Consider the following 13,905-nt stretch of genomic DNA (forward strand, 5'->3'; position numbering starts at 1 on the left):
AGCATCAAAGAATGACTTAAGTGTTCAACGAGCCAATACTGATTACTTCATGTTCGAAATTAATCACATAGAAGCCTCCTGTGAGTATCACCAGACAGTAAAGCTGAGGAATGTTAAGGCCGTGCAATTTGGAAATTGGAATCTGTCACACAACATTAATTAACAGAAGCCAACTGGAGACCCTTCTTATGCCTTCCAGTTGGAACATGGGCCTTTTGATAAGCTAATTTTATTTTACACAGATGACCTATGTAATTGAATAGAAAACATTTCTAAAAAAAAATAATAATAATAAAATATGGTCACATTCATGAATCCTTGCTGTAATGGTCAGTGCATTGCTGTACCAAGCATTTACTGAAGTGGTGAATTATTAGTTATATTAAAACCACCATCTTAAAAGGGTACTACAGTAAAAAAAAATTAACAAAGTAGAATTAATCACCTGTAATAGCTGCTTTTTTTCTCTCTATGTATATTACCTACATTCATTTAGTCCAGGAATTTGATCTGCCAGGTCGCTGTCAGAAAATTTTCACCTCCAAAACCAGGTGAGAAACTCCTCTGCATGTGTCTGTAGTCATCTGAAGCCATCTTGTTTAAGTGTGAAAATGTTTTTGTTTATGGAGATGGTCAAATGGGTTCCCATCATAAAAGAAGATAACACTATGTAACACAATTTTTGTTCCTGGGTAGTAAGTGTTATTTCCTAATTGCTTATGCCTCAAAAGTATAGAAAATGGCTATTATTCCCCACAAACTTTGCTTTTGTGACCAGGACAGTGATATTTCAAAATATCACTATTTCCAATGGGAAAACGGGCAAATGTGTGTCTTTTCGTTCACATAAAGTCAGAAAAAAACAACATATGAATCCAAATTAACATGTATTTATACTAAAGTAATACAAAAATGACTACAACAGATTTAGAAGTGTGCAGTTTTTCGAGATTTACGATTATATTGTATTCACAAAAGCAAAGTTTGTGGGGAATAATAGCCATTTTCTATACTTTTGAGGCATAAGCAATTTGGAAATAACACTTACTACCCAGGAATAATTGTTACACAGTGTAATCAGTATGGAAAGAAATGACAACAATTGAGGAATTATACTTTCTTTCTAGCAGATCCTATGACCATTCATTCTGTATGCTCATACAGAGCAGTTGGGACGGTGAAAGAGATGGGTAACCTATGAAATGTTAATGAGTTGCAGAAGCAAGTACTGCAATTCAGTCACCAACATCAAGCCTACAATGCTTCATAGCATGTCATTAAGGAAGACTGTGACGCAGGCGGTATTGTCACAAGCATCACAAACAGTGCTGTTAGCCTTGAGCAAAAGAAAAGTTAGTGACAAAGATGCTTGAAAAGGGTCAGTACCCTTATCTATTATGTTTATCCAGTTTGTTCCTTAAATAACAAGACATCGAGCACTGGCACTGCTTCAAAATCACATCACTATAAAGTTGTTCGCCAAGTTCACATTGTAGTAGATGAATGGGATAAAAAAAATAATTCAATACGTGACATTATTTAATTTCTAAATATTTATTTAGTGTTTACAACTCTAACTGACAACACTTAGTGAAGAAAAACTTAATGCAAATCTACAAATAAGTGCTGAATTACAATGAACAATCAAATATGAACAAAAATGGAACACATTACATTACAGAAGAACTTTATGGTCCAATATTGAGAAATAGCATGTAAGGTTTGCTGTGGTATCTCAAAAAATTTACATTAAGGATGCTTTACTGGGTGAAAAAAAAAAGTGATGAGCAGATTTGCTTATTACAAATTACCTCAATGTGCCAGTGTTAGTTAGCACATCCAGTAGTGTTCTAAAGCTTGGAAACAAACAGTTTACAGCGAGACTAGGGGTGGGCGTTATACTGCCAAGTTTTCCTCACTGAGACTCCTTACTTAGTAAATACCCTGGTATCTCTGAATAGATAATCGCCCTCTCTTTATAAATATGCTAAATATTTTAATGAGCAAGACATCTCACAAATAGAATGGTACCCCGGAATGCTTTCCTTTTTTTTTAGGAAAGCAGTACAACTGGGGATGGGGAGTTTTTGCCGAATAACTTCACTCGGGCGATTATCTTTTCAGGGATACCAAGATATTTAGTAAGTAAAGGGTCTGAGTGAGGACAAATGAGCAATACAATTGCTACCCTTGTCTTGCCATAAATCCTTTGTTTCCAAATTTTGAAAGTTGGCTGCTGAAATCCTCAAACACATACAAAGAAATAATTATTTAAACACGGTACCTTTTTACTACACACATGCACTATATACAACAGGTCACACAATTAGATCTATGGTATAAAACCACAAAAAGCGGTAGATTACTAAATTAAATATATGTGTAGAGTGGTGTAATGACGATGATTGAGAAGCATATTCAAGTAAGAACTGAGTAATAACAATGTTCATTGACATCATCTGAACAGCTGATGACTAAATGTTTTGATATCAGTGCAACCCTTGAAAAAAAGTTAACAAAAAATCTAACAATTTTAATATATATATATATATATATATATATATATATATATATATATATATATATATATATATATATAGAGAGAGAGAGAGAGAGAGAGAGAGAGAGAGAGAGAGAGAGAGAGTCATTAACATCTGATACTACCTAGTCCAGCTTTAAGAAACTAGAATCTTCATGGTCTTGGTTCAGCCAAATGATCAGCCTTTAAGACTACTGAGGAAAAAAGAAACAGCAATTAGTTGATGAAACATCTCAAGTTATATAAATGTAGAAAAACAACTGGCCTCATTCCACTATTCCAAGGAAATACAAGTAACTTTCTTTGAATTCTTTAGTTAGGTCAGGGCGTCTCTAAAGATTACTCTTAATTCACTTTAAACATGATTTAATGATGCAGAAATACAAGCTCACCTAGAAAGACAAGATTGACTTGGCGATATTGCCTTGTGAGATGTCTTTATATACACAGTTTAAGGTTTTTTGTTTTTAACAATCTGAACAGCTGTACTTTGCGGGAAAACAAAAGTGAGACTGAACACTGTGTTTACAGTGATTAAACAAATGCCTACCTCTCCCAGTACGCCAAGCCTGGAGTCTATTTGTAGTGTTTTTCCTATCAAAGAAGCCTGTTCCCAAAGTTGTAGCAACTGCCCACCAACCTGAGGCTCCAGCTCCTGCACAGAAATGGTAGTGTGAATGAAAGATAGCAATGAAAATATACTTTGTCTAATGTTTCAGGACAAACTCAGCAAACTGACTTCACTGGTACATTTATGTATCTGTAATCCAAATAACATTATTACAGAACTTTGACCTGAGCACTGGCATTGGTCTGGAATAATGGCCTGAAGCACTGCAGTTACATGGGATGCTGGCATGTGACTATGTGGCTTTGGTCTGTCTGGATAATTTCCGTGGAAGGCCCCTGCCCATAACTCTTAACTTCAAAAAGCATTCGCCACCCTAACACTTTCAGAGACACTCAATTATCCAAATACACAATTTGTTCTGATAATCTTGTGTTTATTGGATACAATTGCATTACACATAAATAGGGTCAATTTTCTGCTGTCTATAAATGCAGTACAGGTTTACTTATTCTGTAAAATGTATACATTTCAGGAGAAAACAATTCTAATTAATTTACAACTGTAATATTAGAAATACGCATTTTCTTATTTGGGATTTACTATGCCACTGTAAGTAATCATTTTGTGACCTTACAATCCCACCCTCATCTGTTTGGCCCAAAAATAAACATGTCTAGACAAAGCTCTTTGACATATGCAAAAGATCATTAAATTCCATCAATGTAACAGTTTCTAACATGACAAAGAATGTAATAGATGGAAAAGGAGATAAAAGGAGGCAGGAAACAAATGTTAAAATGTTTGGAGCCTGCTGCACACATCTCCATTTGTGTTTTAGGCTGTGCAGGGATAGAAATAAGACTACCACTGTATAGCAATTTGATCCATTCCTGGTTTTAATGAGTTTACTAAGACGCACGTAAGCTTGTTACCTATACTGTGGCTAATCAATTTTATTTGACTACCTATTCTTATGAATTTAAATCATTTTTTTATACTGCGCGTTGATTTCATGTTGTAGGAGCTACATTAATCTCCATTTTCCATCCGAGTACTGACCAAAGAATTAAAAGTTTCTACAAAGCAGAAATCCCCTTTACCAAACCGAAATGTAAATATTTCAGCACAGATTCAACACCAAACTGTTTATGACAATTTGTTAAAGATTGGCTGTTGTAGGTTTGTTTACAGATTTAATGAAGAAATACTTCTAAAAGCAATGCTACTTCCAACCAAAAATTGTCCTTGCATTAAAATATATATTGAAATCAGAACTGTACATACCAATTTAAAGAACAATGGTTACCTGCCCATCTCTGCTGATCTGCACTTTCTTATTGTCATTCCAGGGGTTAAGCAGCTGGTGTGCATGCTGAAAAGGGAGGCTCTCCTTCTTGATCCATTCCACCTTGAAAACTCCCCCAAGACCTGTAGAGCCCCACTCCTGGCTCCTCTCCTGTCCTATTTCTGAGGACATTCTTGCATAACCCTGAAATTATATATATATATATATATATATATATATATATATATATATATATATATATATATATATATATATATATATATATATATATTATTATTATTATTTCAGTCAGAGTAAACCAATAACAATGGGTATGGTTTATTTCATCGTATCAGTTTCTCTTTTAAAAGCCCACAAATGTAGGAAAACAAAGCAAGGGTTAATGAAAACAGATACAGGCACAAACACCTACCTGAAAGTGTCCAGATCCTTGCACAGAAAACACCAGAAAGACAATGCTGCTCTCCAAGAAGGATCGGTTCAGCTTGAGCTCGTTACTAGGAGTTGTGGACCAGATTCCCTTTTGCTGGGAGATCTCAATGTTACGTAGGTTACTGCTCTTCATAATAAAGTAACGGAATGGCGTATTTGGTCTGGGAGAGGAAGATTTAGAACACTGGGAACAAAAATATATATATATATATTTTTAGTGATACAGCCATTAAAACATTTATCTACCACGTTAATAAAGCAAAACTACAGTTGATCTAGAATGACATAGTATGAAAGCACAACGATTTACTCAAAATAGAATAGAGGGCTCTTAAAACTCATAGGTCACTGTTTAAAGACACTTTTTAATGACATTGGCAATAATTCTGAGTGGTTCTTAGTCTTGTTACTCAGATATTGAGTAGTAATGATTGTTTTAATAAAGCTTGTGTTACGTGCTTGGAGCTGACTGAAATTGAGCAACTGTTGTGATCTACATTTACAGTATAGCTTATTATTTAACACTCCCCCATGCAAAGTTTCATCAAATTAAGTGTTCACGGGCCTGTAAATACTACTAAAGTACTACAATACTTTAGTATGTAAAGTTCCCATGATATAACAAAAAAAAAAAGAAACACCTCTTTTCTGTAAAAAAATTCTGTACTGTAATCGTGAGTATTTAGTTTGTTTGTCATGTCTAAAAAACTGTTAGTTTATTGTTATTAGACAGCTAACATGATCCAGAGCTGTTGCTAAAGACCAGCACTAAACCCAGATAACACTGCACCTTGTTCACGAATAACTGTATTTACACCACGAGCACTATCTCACTCACTGTGGACTTGTGTTTGTGTTTTGTGTTATGTGTGGGTGTTTAAGAATGGGACTGTTATTATTTCAGGACCAACCCGTGGATTAAAACAGAGCAATATACGCTGTTGTATTGCTTGTAAGCATTGTTATTGTTTGCTGTATTTGTGTCATCAGACCATTGGATTTACAAATAAAATATCATTGCACCTGGATTATCGTTGTCTGTCTGTTCATTGATCATTGCTCCATTCCTGCACCTGCACACTGTTAACCACTTCGCCACATGCATATATGAACAGTGAAAACAATTAAAATCCTTACTGTGTTATGTAGATTACTTCAAAATCAGATGAATTAGGTCATTGGAGCACAAATCGTCACTCTGTTTATCTAGACAACATTACAGAACTTTGAAAATCATTACCAGTAGTATGGTACTTGAGATTTTGTTTTAAGAGGAAGTCAGAAACCAAGGTTTGCTGCATATAGCTGTAAGTAAATTGTAAGGTTCATTTTCTTCATAAAAACGAGTAAGCCAGTAGTCTCTTCAGGTGGTTTCAATCAAAAAAGTTATTTCAGGAACAAAGCAAATCAAATGTGATACATCTGTGATCTCACTCACAGGCCTTAGCTGATGGTGTTCTGAGCGGGCATCAGGGTAGATGTTAGTTTCTTCTGAGTTGCCATGGCATAGAGATGGTATGTCTCACGGCATCAGAGGTGTTCGATTTTTTTCTGAGCTGAGTTGAGCAAAGCAATTGCAGTACAGATATAAAGCTTACGGAATTTCCTTGACCAAATTTGGTCTTATTTCACTAGCGTGATGCATGGTGTGAGACAAATCACATTAACAGTTAACATCTGCGTTTCTTCTTCACTTCACCAAAGTCAGCAGAATCCCAGATAACAAGAAGTTAAATTTAAGAACAACTTCTTAAGATTGAGAATTTTGCAAAACTCATCAGGCAGCAAAGCACCATACCCCACGCATCACAAGGTCGAACGACAAGGCTGGTCATTGAAAACTGCTGATGTACACTAGCTATGTACAGCTTGATTTTAAGAGTTCATTAACCCTGCGTTCATTCCAAGCTTATATTAAAAACACAGGAAAAAAATCACACAATGTTTACACATGCTTGTGCCATTTAACTGGAACAGAACAATGTGTAAAGCACCCCACACAGGATGCCTGTATCAGAAAAAGCCTACGTGTCCCATTTGTATAGTGTTTTATTAGGCGTTCTGTGACACTTACCTAAAGTTATAGCCTATCACTTTTAGCAAAAGTGCTTTCAGAAGCAGTTTTAATTGGTTTGATTATGGTTTGTACATATGCTCAAAAAAGTTTATTAAGCAGAAATGACTTATGCGAAAACAAAAGCTTTATGATCCGTCCGAGTTACGAAAAGTAATTTACTCCCTACAAGGCCAGGGCAATAGATAAGCAAGAGTTTCAAAAGCCTTACAAAATAAACGTAAAATCGGGGAGTTGCCTGAAAACAACACTCGTCAAGGTAGGCTTAATGTTGCAGGAGCCAGTTTCTGTATAAAAGCTTTAAAAACCTTATGATCAATTTCTCAAATTTGTTATACAGCAGTACATCTGCCTTATTTGGTATATCTGTATGCTTTTTGCACAGGTTATAAAAAAAGAAAAGTCCTAAAGCACAGGCAGTAACCTTAAACTTTCAACGAAGTCCCCCAAAAGTTTGAAAGAGAAACATAAAAGAAAAAAATACATTAAACCTCCTAAGGGAACATCTAAAAGGAACAAGACTGGTGTTGTGAAACGCACAATTTAATGTTACAAGTTCCTCAGCTTCAGAGAAAACTAAACAAGTGTTAGTATTTATAGATGTTCTGCCGTCAAGAATTCACGCAGACATCTGTTTCAAGAACATTGGTACAACCCTTGGCTAAGAAGGCAGACATAAATAAAATGTAAATATTGCAGAAGGGACCCTTACCTTCCCTGAGGATGGTGGTGAAGGACTGGCACAGGGACTGGGGTAACTGTTGCTGTCTGTAGTTTTCACAGATGACTGATTTGACCTGTCACCAGAGCTTTTTTTAGGATGCAGAATCCCCCTGTTTTTGTACCCCTTGGGTTGGGAAAATGCTGGAGATGGAGACATCATTTGAGCCCTATAGTAAAACACAAATAAAAAGTCTCTAAGATTCTGGGAAACTGCTAATGTTATGCAAGAGAGATACAGGACATAAAAAACAACAAGTTCCATTACTGAGAAAGTTTAATGTGGTAAAGAAGTATTGAAAGTGGAAATTATCAAAAGATAATACTGGTATGCAAATTGAATGCATTATACTACAGCATGTAATGTAAGTTTTGATTAAACAATTATACACGGTCACAATAAACTGATAAAAAAGAAACTGTGATGTGAATTAAGATCTCAAAAACATGCTTACAAATATGATCATTAAAATAGCTCTGTTGAAAGTACAGCAGAAATGTATGCTTTACTTATTTATAACAAGAATCTTCCAAAGCATCTTGTTTTATTTGCAAAAACTAATATATTTTGTTTGGATAGCACTCTAGTAGTTTTAAATTGTAAGCACTAGGTTTCATTAACAGGGGGGGTGGACACTTATCCAACCAAGATATTTCAGTTTTAATTTTTAATTAATTTTCTACATATTTCTAGAATATTTTTTTCACTTTGAAGTTGTGGGGTAGGATGTGTAGATAAGTGAAAAAATATATATATATATATATATATATTAATGCATTTTAATTCCAGGCTATAAGGCAACAAAAGGCGAATTTTTGAAAGGGGACTTCCTATATGCTACACACTAGACTTTCTATAGGCACTACACACACACATATATATATATATATATATATATATATATATATATATATATATATATATATATATATATATATAGTGCCTATAGAAAGTCTACATCCCCTATCAAAATTTTGGTGGAAATACAAACAACTTGAAAGCAATTGCTTCCAGTAAATTGGGCATTTCTAAACCTGAACCAATTCCACTGTCCTTGACCTATGTAACAGCATGACATTATTCAGCATCAACTCATACAGCAAGAAGCTCTATTTTCATAACCTTATTTATACTACCATCACTCTGACTTGTGTAATCTTGAAAAATCAATATTGTCACTTTTTGATGTGTAATAAATTATTTGGATAATGGATAATTATTTGGATAACCAGGGATAGAAAATGACACATTAACAGCTAACCATCAATTTTGACACTCTTTCAGTAGGAGAACATTTTGGGGTAGCATTCTATTTGTGAGATGTCTAGCTCATTAAAATATATCACATATTTTTTAAAGAGCAGACGGTTATCTATTCAGGGATACCAGGAATTTAATAAGTAAGGCGTATCTAAATGAGGAAAAATGGTCAATACAATCCCTACCTCTAGCCTTGCTGTAGTGTAAATCATTTGTTGTTTTGCCATATTTTGTACCAGTACTGCACATCCACCTTACTTATATGTAGATTACAGATTCTTCCTTACATCCACAAATTCTGATACTCTCAATTATTAGTGCAAAATATCCCAAAGAAAAAAAAAAACATGTCGACATACACTTTACTCATATTTATCCCCATTCTGATAAGCAATAAATTGCTTTACGTAATGTCATATCCAAGTTATTTTTTTTTCATGCCTATGGGGGATATTAAGCAAGCAAGAAACAAAACTATAGCCCATGAAAGACACCTAGTGCAATAGTTTAGTTAATTTTTCATTCTCAATAACATAAAGCTTGAGCCATAAATACAAAACAGCTATTTCAAGCTCTTTGGTAACGAAAAAAGGCTATTTGGCCCATCAAGGCTCGTCCATTGTCAGCACACCATTCTACCCTAATGGGGAATCTAATTTAAATCTAATTTATTATTTCACCTGGTTGGCTACTACATGCATTTATAACTCTGTTCTTCCTATCTTCTGTTGTAAACTTACTTTTACTCAGCTTCCACTTATGCCCTCTTGTTCTACTCTGTGATATCGTAAGCTAACTTTGAAGTAGTGTCTTGTGCTAATTTTGTCGATTCCATTTATGATTTTATAGACTTCAATCAAGCCCCCTCTTTCCCTTTTTGTTTTCTATATTTAAGAGATTTAATTATTTCAACCTTTCTTCATAGCTCATGTCATTCCGTCCTGGGATCATACTAATTGGCCTTTTATCTGTACCTTCTTGAGTGGAATGATATATTTTTTTGTAGTGAAGTGGCCAAAACTGCACACAGTATTCAAGGTGGGGTCCAATTAGGACACTGTATAATCTTAGCGTAACTTCTCTAGACTTATATTGCACACTTCTTATAATATAGCCTAACATTCTATTTGCCTTTTTAATTGCTTCACCATATTGGCAAGACTTTTAATGATGACTCCACTATAACCCCAAGATCCTTTTCAAAGTCCTCATCCCCTATTTCCAACCTGTTTATTGTATACTTAAAACCTGGATTATTAAGCCCAATATGCAATAAGTTACATTTATTAACATTAAAATGAATTTGCCCAGTTACAGAAAATATCCAAATCCCTCTGCATTAGCTTGGCAGCAGTTTCAGAGTCCACTACTCCCCCAAGTTTGGTATCATCTGCAAATTTCAAAATCTTGCAAGGTGTATCTTGGTCCACGTTATTTATATAAATGAGGAACAGTAAGGGTCCAAGTACAGTCCTCTGTGGTACCCCACAAAGTACATCTCCCCAATCCAACATTACTCTCTGCTTTTAACCAGTTCTGTCTCTAATTACATATCCTCCCTTGTCCCCGATAATATTGTCTTCAAGCTTACCTCTTAATATTGCTTGCACCATGTTGCATAAGTTAAGTTACAGAACTTAAATTAATAGGGCCATAATTACCTGGGTCTATCTTATCATATCGTGAATTCAGCTGCCATTGCATCAGTGATGCCTGCCCCACTTAAATCAAACAAGGGGTCCAAGTCTAACTCCTTGCGAATCTTTAAACACCTGATGTGTGTCATTTTTTACCCAGAAGACTGATTACTTTTTACTGATTAGATAAGTCAAAGGCATTTACTAGGGAGATATACAGTACCAGTCAAAAGTTTGAGTACACTTGCTGGAAACTAGGTTTTTTTCATAATTGACAATATTTTATGTCGTATATTTTCTGTAAATACTTGAAAATGAAAACACATGTTACAATATACAAAACAAAACATAAGGAGTATCAAAGCAATGTTCAAGGAAAATGAAAATTGTTTCTAAGTCTTAGATTCCTCAAAATAGCCACCTTTTGCCTTAATAACAGCCTCACAAACATGAGGCATTCGGTTAACAAGTTTCAGCAGGAAATCACCCGACATATCTTCCCAGCTCTTCTGCAGCAATTCCCAGAGATGTAGGGCACTTGTGTGTAGCTTTGCTTTGACTCTTCTGTCCAGTTCGTCCCATACAAGTTCTATGGGATTGAGGTCTGGAGACTGGGCAGGCCAGGTCATTATTGAGTTGTCCTTCTTCGCCAGATAGTTTTTGCACAACTTTGAGGTGTGTTTCGGGTCATTATCTTGCTGAAGAATGAAGGACTGCCCAACTAGCCGTAATCCTGATGGAATGGCATGCCTCTGAAGTATGCTATGATAGCCATGCTGGTTGAGCTTGCCATAGACTTGGTAAAGATCATCAACTCTGTCACCAGCAAAGCAACCCCAGACCATGACACTGCCTCCTCCATGCTTGACAGTGGGAACCACACATGCAGAACTCATGCGCTCACCCTCTCTGCGTCTTACAAATACTCGGCAGTTGGACCCAAATATTTCAAATTTTGAGTCATCGGTCCATAAGACCGACTTCCACTCCTCAAAGGTCCAGTTTCTGTGTTTTTTGGCCCAGCCAAGTCTCTTTCTCTAGTTGTGCAGTCTTAATAATGGTTTCTTTGCAGCAATTCTTCCAGTTTGGCCAGCTTCACGCAATCTCCTCTGAACAGTTGATGTTGAAACATCTGTACTTCTAGTAACTTGTGACTCGAATGAACTTGTTCTGATTCTGAGGTCACCCTTGGTCTGCCTGACCTTGTTTGGTCCTCATGAGTGCCAGTTTCTTCAAATCGTTTGATGGTCTTGGCCACAGCAGTTACAGACACTTGCTTTGTTCTTATGATTAGTCTTAAAGATTGACCTTCATTTCTTAAAGTAATTACAGACTGTCTTTTTTCTTTGCTTAACTGAGCATATTTTGCCTTACATTCAGGAATGACAAACTTGTGCCTATGCTACCTATATTTATAGTAATCATGCACCCTCACCTGTTAACAATAATTGGTGACAAAAGGTTAATTAGGTAACATGCTAGTTAACTCAGAGAACATCTAACAAAGACACTTTTATACTTAGGCCAGTGTTCTAACACCGTGTTATACACATTTCAGACTTTTAACTGACTTGGGCTTCAGACCGAAATCCCCTTACTTTGGGTAACCATTTCATTAATATTGACAAGATTTACATTTTCATTTAAAAATGAATTTTTTCAATGCAATTCACGTATGATTATCAGCTTATATAAGTACACGTATCACATAATGAAATATTAAGTGTTTATAGACAAGAGTATACAGTTAAAAGCATAGATAATCATGAAAAACCTGGTTTCAAGCAGGTGTACTCAAACTTCTGACTGGTACTGTGTGTGTGTGTGTGTGTGTGTATGTATGTATATATATATATATATATATATATATATATATATATATATATATATATATATATATATATATATATATATATATAGGCAGTTGTAACCTGTGTGCATCATCTTTACATTGGTAAAAAATATTTTTATAGTCCAAAAAGTTAAAAATATTATGTTTGATGTACTGTGCCACGTATGAGTGGCCTTCCTTCAGTACATTATGAAAGGCGCTATACAGAAATAAAGATGTTTTACATATATATATATACACACACACACATATACACGCAGTATTCACCTCCTACTAATACTGTCACGTTGTTGAATTACAAATAATGTACTCACAGTTTTTCAAACAAACTTTTTTTATTCAAAGCTGTAGTGGTTAGACTGAACATTATTATATTAGGAAGAGGTTAAATGTCAGCAAAACGTGCAATGAAAATGTACAAAACGAAATTTAATGGTTGCATAAGTATTTAGCCTCTTAAGTCAGTACTTGGTAAAAGCACCTTTTGCAGCAATTACTGCTATGAGTCTTTTTGGATAGGTCTCTACTAGCTTTGCACAGTAGGATGGTGACATTTTTGTCCATTCTTCATGGGAAAATTGCTCCCGTTCTGATAAGTTTGTTGGGGATCGTCGATGGACTGCAATCTTCAAGTCTCGCCATAAATTTTCGATTGGATTCAAGTCAGGACTTTGACTGGGCACTGAAGAACATTAATTCTCTTCTTGTTCAACCTCTCCAGTGTGTCTTTGGCTTTGTGCTTCGGGTCATTGTCCTGCTGCAATGTGAATTTCCTCCCCAGTTTCAGAGTCTTGGCTGACTCAAACAGATTTTCCTCAAAGATTTGCCTTTAGTTTGCATCATCCATTCTCCCTTCTATCCTGACAAGCTTCCCAGTCCCTGCTGAAGAGAAGCATCCCCATAACATGATGCTGCCACCACCATGCTTGACAGTTGGGATGGTGTTGACTGGGTGATGTGCAGTGTTGGGCTTGCGCCAGATTTAACGCTTGAAATTTAGACCGAGAAGTTCAATTTTTGTCTCGTCTGACCACAAAACCTTATTCCACATGTCTGCATCTACATGCTTTTTTGTAAATTCCATACATGCTTTAAGATTAGGCTTTCTGAGCAATGGCTTCTTTCTTGCCACCCACCCATACAGGCCAGCTTTGTGTAGGGACCAACTTATTGTTGATGTGTGAACACTGACTCCCATCTCAGACACAGAACTTTGCAGATCTCAAGGTCATTGTTGGCTTCAGAGTGACATCCCGAACCAGTTTCCTGCTTGGGTAGTGTCTGGGTGGTATGTGCATCTTACACCTCTTAATGATGGACTTTGCTGAGAGGGATAATCACTCAGTGCCTTTGAAATTTTCTTGCACCCTTCTCCTGCTCTGTGCCTCTCTACCACTGAAACTGTTGAGCATGAAAAACCCAGCAGCGTTGCAGTTCTTGACACACTCAAACCGGCACGCCTTGCACATACTACCATACCCTGTTCAAAGGCACTTAAATCTTTTGTCTTGCC

At 35.9% G+C, this 13,905-nt stretch overlaps 1 protein-coding gene across 1 annotated transcript in view; it reads right to left on the bottom strand.

Moving 5' to 3' along the window:
- Nucleotides 1-2,604: 2,604 nt before the first annotated feature.
- Nucleotides 2,605-13,905, bottom strand: part of LOC121302825 (3'-5' RNA helicase YTHDC2) — a 38,272-nt gene continuing 26,971 nt past the window's right edge. The window contains exons 27-31 of the mRNA XM_041233074.1: nucleotides 7,635-7,812; nucleotides 4,829-5,032; nucleotides 4,417-4,599; nucleotides 3,090-3,194; nucleotides 2,605-2,730 (exon numbers count right to left, since the gene is read on the bottom strand). Coding sequence (XP_041089008.1) covers nucleotides 2,725-2,730; nucleotides 3,090-3,194; nucleotides 4,417-4,599; nucleotides 4,829-5,032; nucleotides 7,635-7,812 — 676 coding nt within the window. The 3' untranslated portion in view covers nucleotides 2,605-2,724. The remainder of the gene's footprint in view (nucleotides 2,731-3,089; nucleotides 3,195-4,416; nucleotides 4,600-4,828; nucleotides 5,033-7,634; nucleotides 7,813-13,905) is intronic.

This window comes from Polyodon spathula, chromosome 2, assembly GCF_017654505.1.
Source record: "Polyodon spathula isolate WHYD16114869_AA chromosome 2, ASM1765450v1, whole genome shotgun sequence".
Taxonomy (NCBI): Eukaryota; Metazoa; Chordata; class Actinopteri; order Acipenseriformes; family Polyodontidae; genus Polyodon; species Polyodon spathula.